General features: G+C 39.3%; 1 protein-coding gene across 1 annotated transcript in view; it reads left to right on the forward strand.

Moving 5' to 3' along the window:
• LOC126292122 (gastrula zinc finger protein XlCGF17.1-like) overlaps positions 1 to 19,954 on the forward strand; it is a 139,781-nt gene that overhangs the window by 30,755 nt on the left and 89,072 nt on the right. The window contains exons 2-3 of the mRNA XM_049985953.1: positions 2,978 to 3,046; positions 12,490 to 12,591. Coding sequence (XP_049841910.1) covers positions 12,544 to 12,591 — 48 coding nt within the window. The 5' untranslated portion in view covers positions 2,978 to 3,046; positions 12,490 to 12,543. The remainder of the gene's footprint in view (positions 1 to 2,977; positions 3,047 to 12,489; positions 12,592 to 19,954) is intronic.

Genomic DNA, 19,954 nt, shown 5'->3' on the forward strand with positions numbered 1-19,954 from the left:
GGGCAATAAACTAAGCGCGTGTATTTCGCGGCCTTCGCACACCGACTTGTCCAGTGTGCGTCGTCGCAAACACAATAATCAACACCGGCGAGCGCACGCCGTTTCACGGCAGTCACGTGCGCCGGTGGAGAATAACATAGTAGCGGCGATCAGACCAGCGTTAGCGCAGTGCATCCGAACAGATCGGCGTCGCAGCTCAGAATGCGGTGGCCGGCTGGCGCTGGAGAGCTATGCATGCGTGCTAGAGCACAGTTCGCGTGACGAATTCTCGGTCGTCGCTACAGGTAGTACGCGATCTTGTAAAAACAATGATGGCGCCGAGTGACGGAAGTAAATCGTGTGTAAAGTGCCAAAAAACAGTTAATAGCAAGGAAATAGCTTTAGTGTGTGGATTATGGTGTAGAAAATCATTCCACAGTGATTGTGTAGGCCTTAGTAACAGAGCGGCTCGTGCAGTGTCGTTTTCGAAACAGCAGATTAAGTTTCATTGTGAAGCTTGCGAAAATAGGTTAGGTATCGAACTTGTCGGAGGAAAAGAAGCGCATGAAACTAAAAGCTTAGAGAACAGTGTAAACAGTTGCCTAATGGAGCTTGTAGAAAATCTTCTCAAGTTAACATATGAAATATCACATGATAACTCGACAATAAATAGAAATCTAGATACAGTTCTCAGTTCAAATGCAAGATTGGAAGAGTATTTATTACAGTCGCTAAAGTGTAACGAAAAACGTAGTGGCGAAACCCCTGCCAACAGTGTAGTGTGTAAGGAAAGTGATCCTATTAGACGAATAACTGAAATTAATGTGGAAAACGACACAACCTCACATAACCAGAGCGGAAATAGTAAACAAATGTGCTGTCCATCAGAGCATCAACAAACTGATGACAGTTCGCTGCATATTGCAAGCGATCTCCCCAGACATTTAACTGATGGTCAACAACAAAACGTTGCAGAAGAATGCAGTTCCAATGTAAGTAGGGAACAATACAATGAAATTAGAACGAATGTATGAAGTGATTTAAAATGTAAAAGTAACTTATCACGTAATCAAAAATACTCCATGTAATTAAAATATAACAAGTGTGTGCTACGATAGAAAGTATTATAACATTCATGCGAATCCTAGAGACGAAACTCCAGCAAAACATTCCATTTATTCTTTTACCGTTGATCCAAATAAAGAATCGAGTGGCTGTGGGACGAGTTGTGCATTACAAAGTAACATTTAGAAATTGAGGTACTTTGACAATACATGTGAACGGTAGCCAAGTGCGCTAATAATTACAAACAGTAACATAACATGTGCACGGGAACAAAATATTCCAATAATTACAAACTTGAGCATTTACCACATTGAAACTGATATATGAAACAAAATTTTAGGTGTCTCAAATTAAAAGTTATAAAATGCCAAACATGAAAATATGTCATTAAATGGACCATAATAAGTACAGTGGTAAGGCAGGGCATAATATTCATGTACAAAGTGGTAATAATGATTATTATATGTATAGTGCTTCGTTGCTAAATTACAATGGATAAATATTCATTAGAAAATCGTCAAGACACACATTTTGGCACTACACTGGCAAGGCGTTTTGTGCAAGATGGTAATTTACCCCCTTTTGTACAAGGCTCAATTTTTTACTGTCTATATCCAAGTTGTGTTTTCGTCTTTTGATCTTGTTTGTTTACATTGAGTGGCTCTTAATTACAAAGCGCATAACGTATAGGATATACTGTGAGGCCATTGTTTTATCATTTATTATTGTTGTTTATGATTTTATAAAAGGATTTATGCATAGGCTTCTTTCCAAGAAGTACCGTACACAGGAAAAGGAGATGATGTACATCTTTGTCAATGAAACAGCGCATTTCATGAGTAACAAAGGGGAAAATATATGTTGAGAATATGGCTGAAGAACCTAAGCATACGAAAGTGAACTTGCAAACAGAATGGAAGCTCACTGTCGGAGAATTCTAATGCACCTGGAAATCTCAAACATAAAGCTCCATTAAAACAATAGTTGGTACAGGAGATGACTCAGGCATATTCTACGTTGGAAAAAGGTCATTGTTAATCCCTTGTTTTATTTTGTATTAACACCTCCTGATCTCGCACTGTAATGTTTGGCAAATGAATCTTTCATTTGATGGTTTATTGTGCAATTTATTCCTTATAGAAAACTTTGTTTTGTTTGTTTTACCTTTGAAAATGTAATTCCAAACTGGCTCTTGTTACATGTGTGTGTATGGAACTCCTAGTGAAGTAGCATACTTAATGTTTTCACTGATACACGCAACAGATTGGAAGAAGTGCTAACTTGGTTCAGTAAAGATATCCTGTCTTTTTAAATAGATCATTATAATGAATCTCACTAACCTACTAATTTTAGTTAAAATTCTTATCGTCCTCAGTTTGAAAATAGTGCCCATGTTTTGTGCTTTTAAACCCCCAAAAAGAATCCATATGTGAGAACTAAGTGGACATAGGAACAGTGTGTCACCACATGACTTTGGCTGCTGTTATTTAATTGAAGATGGAGCCTGATGAGTCTACAGTGCTGACGACGTTCTATGTGCCAGTCTCTTTTTTTGTGTTATTTCCATGTCAACTGACTGTCAGTATTCATCCTTAACTAGTTCGTGTTGATTACACAGTATATAGGTTTGTCATCTATGTGTAACGTGACATAGTTGTTTTCCCGCTGTAATGGAAATTTGCATGCTTTTTGTTTTCTTTGTGTTCAGTAAGGAGTATAACATTACAACTTCCATTTGGCAGTCCTGCCCCTCCTTAAAAAACTATTAATTGCGAAGGGCGCCAAATTATATATATCTGGCTCTCTGTGTGTTATTTGCTACTCATTTAAAAAAAAAAAAAGGAAAAAGGTTTTGTAGTGGTCACGACATAACTTAAACAAGTATGTGGTATTTGTAGTTCACACAATAGTAACTTGGTGCACTCCTTTTCAGTGTCTGCAAGAGTGGGAGGTGCCTGATGACCACAGTGGTACACAGGGCGCACGAAGCATCTTGAAAGAGGTTAGGGCAGTTTTACTTTTGTATTCTTCCTATGCTGCTGTGAATAATTGTATTACATAACATAGAAAGGCAGTTTATTATTTATTTTCCATAAAAAACAATACTTTTTTATTTTCAACAGGTGCTACAAATCATGTCATATCTTGCAGGAAATAATTACAGAAACACAGTGCATTTCAATTATTTATAGCTTGTATGGTGCAAAGAAAGATAGTCTACCTTTCTGAGAGGCATTACGTATTACTATAAAAACACCTATTAGTAAGATACACCTGCAGAGCAACATCCATATGGGTACTTCGGAAGTTCGTTAAGCAATTTCATTCCCGTGTCATAGAGCCTGTTGTCTGTATCTTTTGTCTGATGTCATGCAAGGCGATAAACACAATCAGAAGAAGTGTGGTTACAGTGTAGCTGGTATTTCCATTGGTGCAGTTGGCAATTTTTGTGCCACGAATAATGCATTTCAGTCACACAAATTTAAACAGTACTTGTAGGTGCCATCCTAACTACAACCTCACAAATGTCGGCATATTTGGGGGGAAAAATGCGACTGTGAATATTAACAAATTAGCATAAGAACCTCTAAAACGTTCTGTGGAATACGTATGGAGCCAATTCCAAGCGGTCAGCAAGTGTGAAAATTATATGTTGGCTACTAAATTGTAAGAAGTGCATCTGCTAACATAAATCATTTAGAAATCCCCATACAGTGCACTGAAAATTATGATGTAAGAAAAATATGTTAAATACACAATGGCAGTAGTAAACTGGTGGCATTGACTGGCTAGACAAGATGACAGATTCATTGGGAAAATAGCATTTGATGAACATTGACATGACTTCGAGTGTATGAAATTATGTAGCAGCATAATGAAATTCAGTTGTGTAGAAAGCTTTCATGAAAAACAATGTACCGTAAAATTTAAGTTGTACTCTTAGGTTAATGCCTAACCACTATCATGCAAATTGGGATGTTATGGAAACAACCTACTGAGTTTTGAAATGATCACCATAAATGTATTGTAGAGGTTGAACAGCTACATACACACATTTGCACCTAATCTACACCTTGGGCTATGCTACAGATCAGTCCATCACCACAGCTAGTTTTCCTGCATTTACATTTGTTGGCTTTGCCTTCTCACAACCAAACTGTAACATTCCAATCTTACCTAGCCCTCGAGCTACACTACAAACCAGCCTGTCACATCATACATTTTTTTTTCTAGTTCACACATGTACTAAAATAGGTGCTGCTTCTATTTGTTTGTGATACTACTTTGTACTTAATTTGCTAGAGATGGCAGCTACCAGTAGGACTGTGCAATGTGTGTGTGTGGGTGGGTGGGAGGGGGGGGGGGGTTGGAAGAGCAGCTGGATGAGTTTACCACATTCCACTGATCACAAAATATCCAGGATTTAAACACAATCGAGAATCTGTGGGACAACGTCGATCGTGCTGTTCGCGACAAACCTAGCACAGCTGGCTGCGGCACTGCAGTTAGTATGGCTCCGTGTCCCCATTGTTACTTTCCTGGGCTCCACTGCTATTCTTCCTGAACATCTCGTTGCAGAAAGTGGTTATTCCAGCTTCTGACATATGGTCACATTAATGTGATTGGACAGACTTTTTATCACGCTAGCAAAGATTTTATATCTATTGTGAAATTATGGTGTAATGGGATCTTCAGCTGCATGGTCTGACCACAGCATTACCAATTTTCCTTCTGTACCAATTCTGTTTAGCCTAAAGAGTTGCAACTATTATTGAAGTAGTAATTGAAAAGCAAAATGTACAGCCAAAATTAAAACTATTCCGTATGATTAATTTTGGAATCACGTACCATAAATTTCATAATAATTCACTTTCTTCTCTTCACTTCATCATCAATGTATAATAAAACAAGAGTTAAACAGATTTTTGAACTTGTTCGTTCCCTGCATAGATCATTGCATAGCTGACCATGCCCCTTCTGTAGTATTAGTGTGTGCACTTGCATTTTAATCTTTGACAATAATTTTATGGTTCACTGTCAAGCATATGCAACCTTCATCCTTGTTATCACATTGAGAAGAGCGTTTTATGTTCTATTGTAAACAACTTCAAAGCAGCACTTCTTGCAGTATTTTACACACCACCCAACATCAATTTGCTTAAAACATGATTATCTCTTCCTGATTCTCTTGCCAAACATGTATTTGTCAGTCCCTACAACACAATCCAAAACAGACTTTGTAGCAAAAGCTATTCTAGTCAACAACAGTATGCTTTGATAAATGTAGCAGCTAAGCAGTAAAAATGCTACTACATTTTTGAACCTATAAATAAATTATTTTAATGTGTTCCCCATTATCAGCCTGCCTTCCACAAACTAACTTCTCTGTCGAGTACTGTATCGACAACTATAAGAAGATTCTTTGTAGAACCATTGTATGTCATCACTCGTATATTTTCTTAGTACATGCTTCATTGGCTGAAAACATATCTGCAGATCCTGTATTTTGCAATGATCCGTGAACCGTACACCATTTCAGTTCCTCATCTTACAAATGGAAGCAACTTTATTGTAACGTGAAACACCACCTCAAAAACGTGCGTCATATTCTGAAAAACATATAATACAAAAAATATATACGAAAATCAGTGCCCAACTTTATAATCCATAATAGCCAGCTCAATAACTATCAATTTTAAGCTCTCCAATTTGAAAGTGGAAATAATGGAATCATATATTTTGCTGGAATAAATCATTATATTTGTCAGTTCTTGTCGGCTGCTGATACTGTCACCCAATTTGATACGACCTATGGCAACAAGTTACCACTGACCATGCAGCTAAACGTCCCATTATGCCATAATTGCACTGTAGATACAAAATCTTACCTAGTGTGATAAATTGCAGAGTGGCTGACTCCTCCCCTTTTTTCCTTGCGGTCAGCCAGCCACTTCCATCTGCTACACTGTTTTAGCTTCTTCTATCATTTTCTTCCTGTGTTGTCCATGTTTTACTGCTGACGCTCTGCTTCATTCCACGCTTTGGTGTGGGTGAGCACATGTTTTTCGACAATTATTACCCATGTTATCTGTTCCGTTTTATATTCCTGAAAGATATTACTGAACGGGCGCTGAAGACCTTGCTGTCGTGCGCCCAAAACCCCTCTACTACTACTACTACTACTACTACTACTACTACTACTACTACTACTACTACTACTAGTGTGATAAAAACACTGTCCAATCACTTTAATGTGACCATATGTCAGAAGCTGGAATAACTATTTTTTGCAACGAGATGTTCAGGAAGAATGTCAGTGGAGCCCAGGAAAGTATCAATGGGGACAAGGAGCCACATTAACTCCATTGCTGCGGCCAACTGTGCTAGGTTTGTCGCGAACAGCACAATCGACGTGGTCCCACAGATTCTCGGTTGTGTTTAAATCCTGAAAATTTTGTGGTGAGTGGAATGTGGTAAAGTCATCCAGCTGCTCTTCCAACACCCCCCCCCCCCCCCCCCCTCCCTCACACACACACACACTAGTAGCTGTGTGGCACACTGCATAGTGCTCCTGCTGGTAGGTGCCATCAGGCCAAGGAAAAACAAACTGCATGCGGATGCGGGGGTGGAAAATGTCCCCAAGGAAAGGTGCGTATTTGTTTTGATCCACTGTGCCTTCCAGAGTGATGAGGTCACACAGGAAATGCCACGAAAATATTCTACAGACTATAACGCATCCTCTCTCAGTCTCAACCCTTCCGACGATTGGCAGGGTATTTGCTTTCAAATGTTTCATGCTCGATGGGGCATAAAACGTCATTTAGTCTGAAGAAGCCACCTGTAACCGTTCGATGGACTCCAGTTGCAGTATTGGCATACAAATTCCAGCCTGTGTCGCTGCTGACGGAATATGTGCGTGAACCGGACTCCCGCTGTCTTTTTGGACCTGTAATAAATCTTTCCATTTCGACATTCTGACAATGATTGCACTCCAGAATGAGATTTTCACTGTGCAGCAGAGTGTGCACTGATATGAAACTTCCTGGCAAATTGAAACTGTGTGCCGGACCGACACTCGAACTCGGGACCTTTGCCTTTCGTGGGCAAATGCTCTAGCGACTGAGCTACCCGAGCACGACTCGCGCCCCGTCCTCACAGCTTCACTTCTGCCAGTACCTCGTCTCTTACCTTCCAGACTTTACAGAAGCTCTCCTGCGAACCTTGCAGAACCAGCACTCCTGAAAGAAAGGATATTGCGGAGACACGGCATAGCCACAGCTAGGGGGATGTTTCCAGAATGAGATTTTGACTCGGTCCGGCACACAGTTTTATTTGTATAACTTTTTTTTTTTATCTAAGTAATCTTAACATGTATTGCATAGCAGGTACTTTTTAGCTGCCTTTATAAATAAGTGTATTTTTGCAATTTCTTTAATCTCTGTTGGCAATTTATTGTACAGTTTTATTGCTTGGTAGGAAATGCTGTTTTGAGTTTTATGTTTATTTTTTCTTGGTAAATGTAAGTTGAGTCTATCTCTTGTTGCATGGTCATGGACAGAGCTGTTTGTGCAGTAATTACCAATGTTATTTTTGATGTGTGCAACTGACTGGTAAATGTATTCACATGGAGCAGTTAAAATCTCTAGTATTCTGAACAGATCTTTACAATGAGCTCAACTAGTATTTTTGTTTACTGCTCTTATGGCTCTTTTGTGGAGTTTGAAAATCGTGTTCATATTTTGTGCATTTGTTCCCCAAAAAAGAATGCCATAGCTAAGAATTGAGTGTGTATATATGAATAATATGTAACTAAAAGACACTGCATGTTACACACTGATGATAGGATTCTAAGGGCCTAACATGCTGATGGCATTCTGTTTGCAAGTACCTTTGTGTGTCCACACCACTTCAACTGAGAATCAGTATTCATTCTTAGAAATTTTGCATTTGTTACACAGTCTATAGAGCTGCCATCTACATTTAATTTAACATTGTCATGTTTCCAATTCAAACTGAAATTCATGGCATTAGTTTCCTTTATGTTCAATGTCACTTTATTGCTTATTAACCAACCATAAACTTCCTTGAGAGTTTCATTTGCTTTCATGGCAAGGAGTTCTCATGTTTTCTCCGTGACTATAATATTGCTGTCATCAGTGAAGAGAATTCGTTCACCATGAGTAATACTACTGCGAAAGTCATTGATGTATATCAGGAACAGTATTGGTCGTAATATGCTACTTTGCAGAATCCTTATATTAATGTATTTTGATTCTGATAAGTGTTTTACTAAATGTTTCGATCTATTCGAAGTATGTGTTACCTCTACTCTTTGTACCCTATCTGATAGGTATGATCGAAACCAGTCATTAGCTACCCCTCTTAATTTGTTTAATAGAATCTTGTGGTCGACTGTATTAGACGCCTTAGAAAGATCCAAAAATATGCCTGTGACACACTCATCTTTATCAAGAGCATCAAGTACAACTTTTGTGAATTCTGCTATGGCTGACTGTATTTTTGCCTTTTCGGGAACCAAACTGTGATTCACTTAAAAGATTGTATTTATTCAGGTAATTCATTAATCTGTCTTTCATAATTGCTTCTATTATTTTTGAAAATTCTGACTGCAGATAAATGGGCCAGTAATTTTCTATGTCTTCTGTGTTACCTTTCTTAAGCAAAGGTACAACTCTTGTCTGTTTTAGCTGCTCTGTAAATGTCCCTGATGTAAAGGACTCATTTATTATATTTGTTAAGGAGCTTTGTATAATCCTTAGGCATTGTTTCAGTTACTTTGTCTAAGACTACTGACTTTATTTTTTAGTTTTTTATCACTTTTATTGAGTTCATTCTCTGTGGTTGGAAGTAACCTCATTGTATTTAATGCAACATTATTTACAGATGTTATATTTGTTTTGGGCAATTTTTGCTGTTATTGTGCATCATTTATTACCATATCCCCCTCCCTTAGCAGTATGTGATTCTGCATTTGTTTGCCTCTTCTGTTTCCTTTCTTATAACATCCCAAGCGGTTTTGCTTTTATTCTCTGCATTATAAATTATTTTGTCATTAAATTACTTTTTTCCAGCAGTCAGCACCTTCCTATAGATATTTTTGTATCTATGAAAGAAATTTAAGAATTCTGGATCATTGTGAACCTTTTTCATGGAACTGAGGTGTTTAAGTGTTCGGGAGGACTTACGGTCCTCTATGAGGGTGAAGATTTGTCTGATGTGATAGAAGAAGAAACAGGAGTCGATTTAGAAGAGATAGGGGATCCAGTATTAGAATCAGAATTTAAAAGAGCTTTGGAGGACTTACGGTCAAATAAGGCATAAGGGATAGATAACATTCCATCAGAATTTCTAAAATCATTAGGGGAAGTGGCAACAAAATGACTATTCACGTTGGTGTGTAGAATGTATGGGTGTGGCGACATACCATCTGACTTTTGGAAAAGCATCATCCACACAATTCCGAAGACAGCAAGAGCTGACGAGTGCGAGAATGATGGAAATAAAAGAAAGGTTCAGGAGTGGAATTAAAATACAAGGTGAAAGGATATCAATGATACGATTCGCTGATGACATTGCTATCCTGAGTGAAAGTGAAGAAGAATTATATGATCTGCTGAACGGAATGAACAGTCTAATGAGTACACAGTATGGTTTGAGAGTAAATCGGAGAAAGACGAAGGTAATGAGAAGTCAATGAAGTTAAGGAATTCTGCTACCTAGGGAGTAAAATAACCAATGACAGACGGAGAAAGGAGGACATCAAAAGCAGACTCGCTATGGCAAAAAAGGCATTTCTCGCCAAGAGAAGTCTACTAATATCAAATACCAGCCTTAATTTGAGGAAGAAATTTCTGAGGATGTACGTCTGGAGTACAGCATTGTATGGCAGTGAAACATGGACTGTGGGAAAACCAGAACAGAAGAGAATTGAAGCATTTGAGATGTGGTGCTATAGACGAATGTTGAACATTAGGTGGACTGATAAGGTAAGGAATGAGGAGGTTCTACGCAGAATCGGAGAGGAAAGGAATATGTGGAAAACACTGATAAGGAGAAGGGACAGGATGATAGGACATTTGCTAAGACATGAGGGAATGACTTCCATGGCACTAGAGGGAGCTGTAGAGGGCAAAAACTGTAGAGGAAGACAGAGATTGGAATACTTCAAGCAAATAATTGAGGACGTAGGATGCAAGTGCTACTCTGAGATGAAGAGGTTAGCACAGGAAAGGAATTCGTGGTGGGCCGTATCAAACCAGTCAGTAGACTGATGACCAAAAAAAGGACTTCTTAATACCTGCTGTTATCCATCTGTTTTTGTGAGTCATTGATACAGACATGCATACTTTTGGAAATACCTTTTCAAAGTTCAGTTTAAACAATGTGGAGAATTTAGAGAATTTCATATTCACATTGGTTTCCTTATATATTTCATCCCAGCTTTGTTTTTCTAGCTCTTTTGAAAAATATTTTATTTAGATTTCTGATACGAGGTGCACTCAAGTTCTAAGGCCTCCGATTTTTTTTCTCCGGGCTGGAAAGAGATAGAAACATGAGCATTGTTTTAAAATGAGGCCGTGTTCATTGTCAATACATCCCAGAGATGGCAGCACCGTACGGCAGATGGAATTTTACCGCCAGCGGCGAGAATGAGAACTGTTTTAAATACTTAAAATGGTGACGTTTTCCTTACTTGAACAGCGTGCAATCATTCGTTTTCTGAATGCGTGGTGTGAAACCAATTTAAATTCATTGACAGTTGAAGGGGACATGTGGTGGTGTAGTTATGGATGTGTCGAAAGTGCGTTCGTGGGTGCGACAGTTTAATGAAGGCAGAACATCGTGTGACTACAAACCGAAACAACCTCGGGCTCCCACAAGCCGGTCTGAGGACATGATCGAGAAAGTGGAGAGAATTGTTTTGGGGGATCGCCGAATGACTGTTGAACAGATCGCCTCCAGAGTTGGCATTTCTGTGGGTTCTGTGCACACAATCCTGCACGACGACCTGAAAATGCGAAAAGTGTCATCCAGGTTGTGACAATGGATGAGACGTGGATGCCATTTTTCAATCCAGAAACAAACTGCCAGTCAGCTCAATGGAAGCACACAGATTCACCGCCACCAAAAAAATTTTGGGTAACTGCCAGTGCTGAAAAAATGATGGTGTCCATGTTCTGGGACAGCGAGGGCGTAATCCTTACCCAGTGTGTTCCAAAGGGCACTATGGTAACAATTGCATCCTACGAAAATGTTTCGAAGAACAAATTCCTTCCTGCGGCTGCAACAAAAACGTCCGGGAAGGGCTGCACGTGTTCTGTTTCACCAGGACAACGCACCCGCACAACGAGCTAACGTTACGCAGCAGTTTCTTCGTGATAACAACTTTGATGTGATTCCTCATGCTCCCTACTCACCTGACCTGGCTCCTAGTGACCTTTAGCTTTTTCCAACACTAAAAGAAACTCTCCGTGGCCGCACATTCACCAGCCGTGCTGCTATTGCCTCAGTGATTTTCCAGTGGTCAAAACAGACTCCTAAAGAAGCCTTCTCCGCTGCCATGGAATCTTGGTGTCAGCGTTGTAAAAAATGTGTACGTCTGCAGGGCAATTACGTCTAGAAGTAACACCAGTTTCATCGATTTCAGGTGAGTAGTTAATTAGAAAAAAAATCGGAGGCCTTAGAACTTGAATACACCTCGTAGATGTAGTTTGTAGGCTTGTAGTTTAAGGAATGATTCAGTGCCTGATTTTACTGTTGTTATTTGACAAAGAATAGAAGTCATTCTATTTGTCATCAGATCTCTTCATCTGATATGCAAAATCCTGTTTCAACTATGCTATTGTGTATTTAAAAGCCAATGTTTGGCATTTTTGGTGTTCATTTCTGCAGAATTTTTGACAATTTGGCAAAGCTGAATTTACTAGGTACTCTGCAGACAAAAGTGCTCAGAATGATCACTTTATGCTTCATTGACTTAAGAGCATTACTGTGGAACACATTACTCATCATTTCAATTTGTACTTCTATTGTGCAATGTTCATGAACACGTTTTATAACTACTATGTGTTTGCTTACATAAATTGTCACACCACCACCTTTATATTTTGTTGCTTAAAGTAAATGTTTGCTAGTAAGTAGCCTCCTAATCTATATTAGTTAGCTAGGTTCAGTTACAGTTGTTTTCTTCTGTGAATATTTACAACAAGTTGATTTTGTTTTTGAGATATTATACATTTTAGTGCAATCACTGTAAAGATGCTGTTCCTTCTTGTTGATTTGTCACTCTGCCTGAGTCACTTTTATTTGAGTTATGTTGCTGTGTTGCACTTGTTAGATATATGGAAATCATTGTGATTTTGCTCAACAGTTTGTCATACCCTATCTCTTGCCTTATAGCACATTTTCTTTCAAATGTTTCAGATATGTCCACCTTCAGCAGACTTTGCTGTGTCTGGCACATTCAATATTCAGAAAATGGAGGATGAGGAAGACGAGAAAGCAGTGAGCGAAGATGGTGGGCAGGTGGGTCACATTCCATTGTAACACAGTGACTCATTAGTTGACACACACGAATGTGCATATGCGTGAGGCCCATACGAAATAACTCCAAATAATTAATATTCCATACATACCATTGCAGATTCTGGGCCGATTCTGAATGACTAACTTGCTTGTGAGCTTATTGTCATGTTACATAATTTGTTTTGAGGTTCCCTAAACTGTAAATGCAGGTTAAGGACAGATGTAGCTCAAAATGCGTTCTTGTACTTAAACATATTTATCTCCAATAATATTACAGCTAAAATAGTAAAACTTGAGACAGTTATATAGAACATAATGCTCGATATTCTGTGCAGTTTTTGTTTGCAAATGTGCATTGACATACATTTTATAAGCATTTGAATTTTTAATTACCATTGTTTTTATTATGTACCTTCTCTCGTAAACCAGTCAGTCAATAAAACTGGAATTTCACAACAATCATCTTGGGGTTGAAGCTCTTTTTTCCGTGTTTGCTTTAACAATACGAATGTTTCTGGATAGGGTCTGCCTTTAGCAAAACACAATTTTGTTTTTTAACCCAAACATCTTTCACTGGAGTTGCAGCATCTTCAGTGGGCTTTTATTTTTCATCTTTTTACTACATCAGAAAAACCCACTGAAGATGCTGCAACTGCAGTGTAACATGTTTGGGTTGTTGTTGTTGTTGTGGTCTTCAGTCCTGAGACTGGTTTGATGCAGCTCTACATGCTACTCTATCCTGTGCAAGCTTCTTCATCTCCCAGAACCCACTGCAACCCACATCCTTCTGAATCTGCTTAGTGTAGTCATCTCTTGGTCTCCCTCTACGATTTTTACCCTCTACGCTGCCCTCCAATACTAAATTGGTGATCCCTTGATGCCTCAGAACATGTCCTACCAACCGATCCCTTCATCTGGTAAAGTTGTGCCACAAACTTCTCTTCTCCCCAATCCTATTCAATACTTCCTCATTAGTTATGTGATCTACCCATCTAATCTTCAGCATTCTTCTGTAGCACCACATTTCGAAAGCTTCTATTTTCTTCTTGTCCAAACTAGTTATCGTCCATGTTTCACTTCCATACAGAAACAGCTTCCTGACACTTAAATCTATACTTGATGTTAACAAATTTCTCTTCTTCAGAAACGCTTTCCTTGCCATTGCCAGTCTACATTTTAGATCCTCTCTACTTCGACCATCATCAGTTATTTTGCTCCCCAAATAGCAAAACTCCTTTACTACTTTACTTGTTTTGCTCTACATCTGCCCTCCCCATATAAAAATTAAAATGGAAAGAAGACTAAAATAGACAAATTTGTGACCTACCAACAAACTGCATACTGTTATTGAATTTCATATGTGATCTTTTGAGATGATTTAATTCTTTGCTCAAGATGATTGCAACAGTTAATTGTTGTTGACAATTCAAGTTTCTCCTTTCTGATTCCTTGAGGACCTGCAGTGGAATTGTGTTTCAGTGCTTGGAGGCAAGGATGGACGTGAAATCTCTGTGGACAGAAGATGTCTATTTTTCAAGTTGCAGTCGGTAATCCTCGGCCACTGCTTCTCTGAGCTGCCGGTACTGGGCGTATTTTGTGAGGTCAGCAGCTCATTGTAGAGTGGACACTGTGAGGATGTAACACACCAGAACACAGCCACTCAAGTCTCACGTTTCGCAGCTTCTCGTGGGGCTAACAGTTGCAGCTAGACAACTACAATGAAAACACACTCTGATCTTTGCAGTTGCCACCTTTAATCTGAATACAGCTTTGCTGTTCATTACCTTGAGCAGAGGATACTAGTAATGTCACTTTTTACAGGTGTCACCATTTTTACTCGGCGTGCAAGACTCGGTCGGTTGTTTCCGAGTCGTAATACGTTCAGCCGTGTGGGAAGAAGGTACTATAACCACCTCCCTCTGTCACCTTGATCGTTATCTCGTGGACTCGCCCCTTTTCTAGCATTTTAGTATACCCACATGCTTTCATCTATCTCCAGCCCATTAGTAATGCAGGTGGTGGTTAGGATACTTTTATAGTTTCATGCATTTATCCTTTCTTCTTTGGTTAATATATCTGTCTCCCTCACATTTAAATAGTATTCATATGTGAATGGGGGCTGCTCTCAGTTCTCTTTTTGTTAATACTGATAGAAACAGGGTGACGCAAAACTCTGTTAACATTTGAAAATGCAGTAACCTGTGGAATAACGTAGGTAGAAAGATGAAACTTGACACACATGCCTGAAATGACACGGGGTATTATTGAAATCAAAAACAGAGTGCAAAAACTGTCCAACAGATGGTACGAGACAACGAGAAGTCAGTGATGCTGTGTGAGAATCATGTATAAAATGAGTTGTAGTCAAAGAGGGAGTCAGATATGCCAGCAGTCGCAGTGAGCTGACTTTACCAGAAAAGCCATTGTCAGTGAAAATGCTGCTGCAGTAGCTTCGTAATACAGGGTGATTCAAAAAGAATACCACAACTTTAAAAATGTGTATTTAATGAAAGAAACACAATATAACCTGTTATACATCACTACAAAGAGTATTTAAAAAGTTTTTTTTTCACTCAAAAACAAGTTCAGAGATGTTCAATATGGCCCCCTCCAGGCACTCGAGCAATATCAACCCGATACTCCAACTCGTTCCACACACTCTGTAGCTTATCAGGCGTAACAGTTTGGATAGCTGCTGTTATTTCTCGTTTCAAATCATCAATGGTGGTTGGGAGAGGTGGCCGAAACACCATATCCTTAACATACCCCCATAAGAAAAAAATCACAGGGGGTAAGATAAGGGCTTCTTGGAGGCCAGTGATGAATGCTCTGTCACAGGCTGCCTGGCGGCCGATCCATCGCCTCGGGTAGTCGACATTCAGGTAGTTACGGACAGATAAGTGCCAATGTGGTGGCGCTCCATCCTGCTGAAATATGAATTGTTGTGCTTCTTGTTCGAGCTGAGAGAACAGCCAATTCTCTAACATCTCCAGATACAGTTACAGTTACAATAGCACCTTCGAAGAAAAAGGGACAAAAAACTTTATTGGCTGAAATGGCACAGAAAACGTTCACCTTAGGCGAGTCACGTTCATACTGAGTTGTTTCCCGCGGATTCTCAGTGTCCCATATACAGACATTGTGACGGTTGACTTTCCCGTTAGTGTGGAAAGTTGCTTCATCACTAAACACAATCTTTGAAACGAAAGATTCATCTGTTTCCATTTGAGCAAGGATAAAATCACAGAAATCGATTCTTTTAATCTTATCAGCTGCAGACAGTGTTTGAAACAATTTCAGACGATAAGGTTTCATAACTAACCTTTTTCGTAGGACTCTCCATACAGTTGATTGTGGAATTTGCAGCTCTCTGCTAGCTCTGCGAGTCGATTTTCCTGGGCTGCGAACAAATGCTTGCTGGATGCGTGCTACATTTTCATCACTCGTTCTCGGCCGTCCAGAACTTTTCCCTTTGCACAAACACCCATTCTCTGTAAACTGTTTATACCAACGTTTAATACACCACCTATCAGGAGGTTTAACACCATATTTCGTTCAAAATGCACGCTGAACGACTGTCGTCGATTCACTTCTGCCGTACTCAATAACACAAAAAGCTTTCTGTTGAGCGGTCGCCATCTTAGCATCAACTGACGCTGACGCCTAGCTAACAGCGCCTCAAGCGAACAAATGTACAACTGAATGAAACTTTATAGCTCCCTTAATTCGCCGACAGGTAGTGCTTAGCTCTGCCTTTTGTCGTTGCAGAGTTTTAAATTCCTAAAGTTGTGGTATTCTTTTTGAATCACCCTGTATAAAAAAGGTCTTTGAATGGGTAAAGTTCCTGTTACAAGCATGGCTGCAAATAAAATCATCACGAAGTTTGAAGCAACAGTCTGTTCATGTGATCAGCCCCATATTGGGTGACAATACACGAGTGTTACTCCTGCTCAGACAGTTCAGGAAGAACTGCAGAGAGAAGGTTCACCTCTGTGTAGTGAGGTCACACTGGAATTCCATTCACTAGTGTTTGAAGGGTATTAACGCTTGCCTTCCAGTGCTATCCATACAAACTGTGAACCGTTAGCCATCGATTTTGTGAGAGCATTTCGGTAAGGTGATGATCAGTTGTCTAATGTGTTGCTGACCGACAGAGCCAATTTCACACTCTGTGGGTCTGTCAGTGTCCACGTCTGTAGAATCTGAGAAACTGCTGTGGAAGCCCAATGTGTGGTGAGAAAATCACAGTGTGGTGTGGATTTACCACATCAGTTGTAATCTGACCCTTTGAGGAAATGGTGGGTGCTCTGTTTCAAACAGTCAGTGTGACGGGTACGAGGCCAATAAACACTCGGGTGGAAGATAAAACTTTTCTGCGGGACGCACTTGTGAAAGATCTCCTTGTGGACATCGATTGATGAGGATCGTGCCCTGAACAGCCACTTCCGTCATGCTTGTCCTCCCAGGTCCTCAGACCTCACTCAGTGTATCCGTTGTGGAGTTACCTGAACTAGGTAATCTACTGCAGTTCTCTGACCTCATTAGGGATGCTAAAAGACAACCTCTGACAACAATATCTCACCTTACTCACTAACAGTACAGTGCTGTACATAATGTTATCTCCTGGCTGCAGGCATTGTTGATGAATGACAGCTGATATGTTAAGCATTTGTTAAAAAGAACACGTTCTTTGCTAGAAATCAGTTGTTATGCTAATTATTGCTTTTGTTTTATATGAATCACCAGCTGTTAGTCATTTTGTGCACTTTGTGTGGTTTCAATAAAATCCCACATCATTTCGAGCACGTAGGTCAATTTTTACTTCTTGATCTACATTATTTCGTGAAGTCACTTTCTTCAGTCTCGTAAATAAGAATGACCTCCTGCAAGTAGGGACGAAGTCATTTGCTATCCACAGTGGAGTCTGCGTAAGACATCAAGCAAGTCCCTTCCCGCTTATAAATCTCCTTTCCGAAAGGTAGTGACAGTCACTGCGTCCTAGGAATTACGGTGCGAGATATTCACGACCTCTCGCCTGACGAGTGGACACGGCTGGGACATTTACCCCGTGGACTGTCCGTCACTGGTGTGTTGCAGGCATCTGTGTAAAGTAGAGGAGGATCGAGCTTTATATTGATTAGTTGGCTGTAGAATATTAGATTCATCTTCCGGCAAAAGTAGCTTAGTGGGAAATGACTTTGAGTAGCAAAGAGATGCACCAACCAGTGCTGTATACTTCTTCTGTAGGTGTACATAGGGAATGCAAAAAGAAGTGTCCCATGTTCTTACTTAGTATTCAAGGCCATTACTTTATAATGTGTATATTAGCTACCTTTCATAAGTATTATCACCAGATGCCAAATTTATTTTGTTTGCCGATAATAAAAACCTTGCAGTAAATAGCAACTTGAGTATACTATTGGAAAGATTTGTTAATGTAATTGTCATGGGCATGCCAGTAAATTCTAACACTATTGGTTCTAAACCAGTTCATTGTCACCAAACTTTGAAAAGATACACAATACGTAGTTCAGAACTTGAAAGAGATTTCTCCGTAGTAAATGCCTCAAACTGATGATGAGCAGATAGAAGAGGTTGACAGTGTTACATTTGTGGGATTACACGTTGATAATAAATTCAGTTGATAGAATCATGCCACCTAACTGCTGAAAAGTCTGTGTATGCTGTCTCGCTGATATAAAAATAAAATAAAAAAATCTAGTGTGCTTTACTTAACTTTCATTCCATAATGCCACACGGGATCATTTTTTGGCGTAGCTCATCAAGCGAAACTAAAGTTTTGCAAGTCCAAAAGTGTGCAATACAAATTATTTGAGTTGTGAATTCAAGAACATCTTGCAAAGGCATGTTTGAGCAACTGGGTTACTAGCTATGGCTTCCCAATATATTTATGGCTTAGTGAAATTTGTGATGAATGACATATATCTTTCAAATGAACAGTTCATTTCAGGGAATGAATACTATAAATAATAAAATTGATGTCCATTATTCAGCCACCTCTCTGTATTCGATCGATGAATTTCTGAGTAGAACTGCTCGATCAGTTCACTCCGTTTCTGATTTTTCCCTTTCCCAGAATATGTGATTTAGTTTCACACATTCATGTGCTACAGATGCAGTTTCTCAGAAATTTCTTTCTCAAATTAAGGCCAATGTTTGATAATGGTAGATTTTTTGTGGCCAGGAATGCCCTCTTCACTTGCGCCAGTCTGCTTTTTATGTCCTCCTTACTTTGTTCAGGATGTGATTTTTTGCTTCCAAGGTAGCAGAAATGCTTTACTTCATTTGTTTAATGGTCACTAATTTTAATCTTAAGTTTGTTGCCAATGTCTTTCATGCTACTTCTCGTTATTGCTGTCTTTCTTCATTTTGTTCTCAATCCGTAGTGTTTACTTATGAGGCTGTTGGTTCCGCTCAGTAAGTCCTGAAGTTCTTCCTAACTTCAGCCAAGGTTAGCAATGTCATCAACAAATTGTACTATTGATATCCTTTCACCATTTATTGTAATATCTTTCCTGAGCCTATCCTTCATTTCTGCCATTGCTCATTTGATGTGTAGGTTGAACAGTATGGCTGAAAGACTGCCTCCCCGTCTTACACTCTTTACATTCTTTTTAATCCAAGATCTTTCTTTGTTCTTCCATTCTTAAGGTTCTCTCTTGGTTGTTTACATGCTACATACAGGGTGATTATAATTAAAGTTAAACTTTCAAACCACTGTACAAGCAACACCACTGGTCAGAACGGTGTCAGACTGCAACGGAGTATTAGCGGAGAAGGGGGAAACGTATGGCATAAGAGAAATAAATAATTAAAAAATGTAGAAATAGATGAAACGGTAAGCATCATAATTTAATAGTGGTGGACTACAAATGACAAATGAATCGTACCACAAAGCCTAAGGTATAAGTTTGATGTTGAGCCAACTGTACTACTCAGTGTGTGTGGGTGTACAGGTGTGATAGTGTTAGCTGCATAACCCCATCCGCCACGGTAAGGTCATATCTGTCAGATGGGAAAAATCGGTTTCTAATTATACCGAGAGCAAAAATCGCATAAAAGGCATCAGTCACATTGGTTTTTAATTGTCCTGGGGCCAAACCCCGTGTAAAAAGCATCAATAAAAATCAAATCAGATTATTAATTTCCATGTGACTAGTGCAAAACATGTTCAGTATGCTGTCCACTGTTTTCTGCAACAAGTTGAAATCAAGAAACAGTATGTTCCACAACTGATCAAAGTATTTCCAGGGTCATGTTCAGAATGTGCTGCACAATGCATGCCTTAAAGACAGCTAAGTTTGCAATTGGAACACTGAACACGTCTTTCAGATAGCCTCAC

This window comes from Schistocerca gregaria, chromosome 9 (assembly GCF_023897955.1).
Source record: "Schistocerca gregaria isolate iqSchGreg1 chromosome 9, iqSchGreg1.2, whole genome shotgun sequence".
Lineage (NCBI taxonomy): Eukaryota > Metazoa > Arthropoda > Insecta > Orthoptera > Acrididae > Schistocerca > Schistocerca gregaria.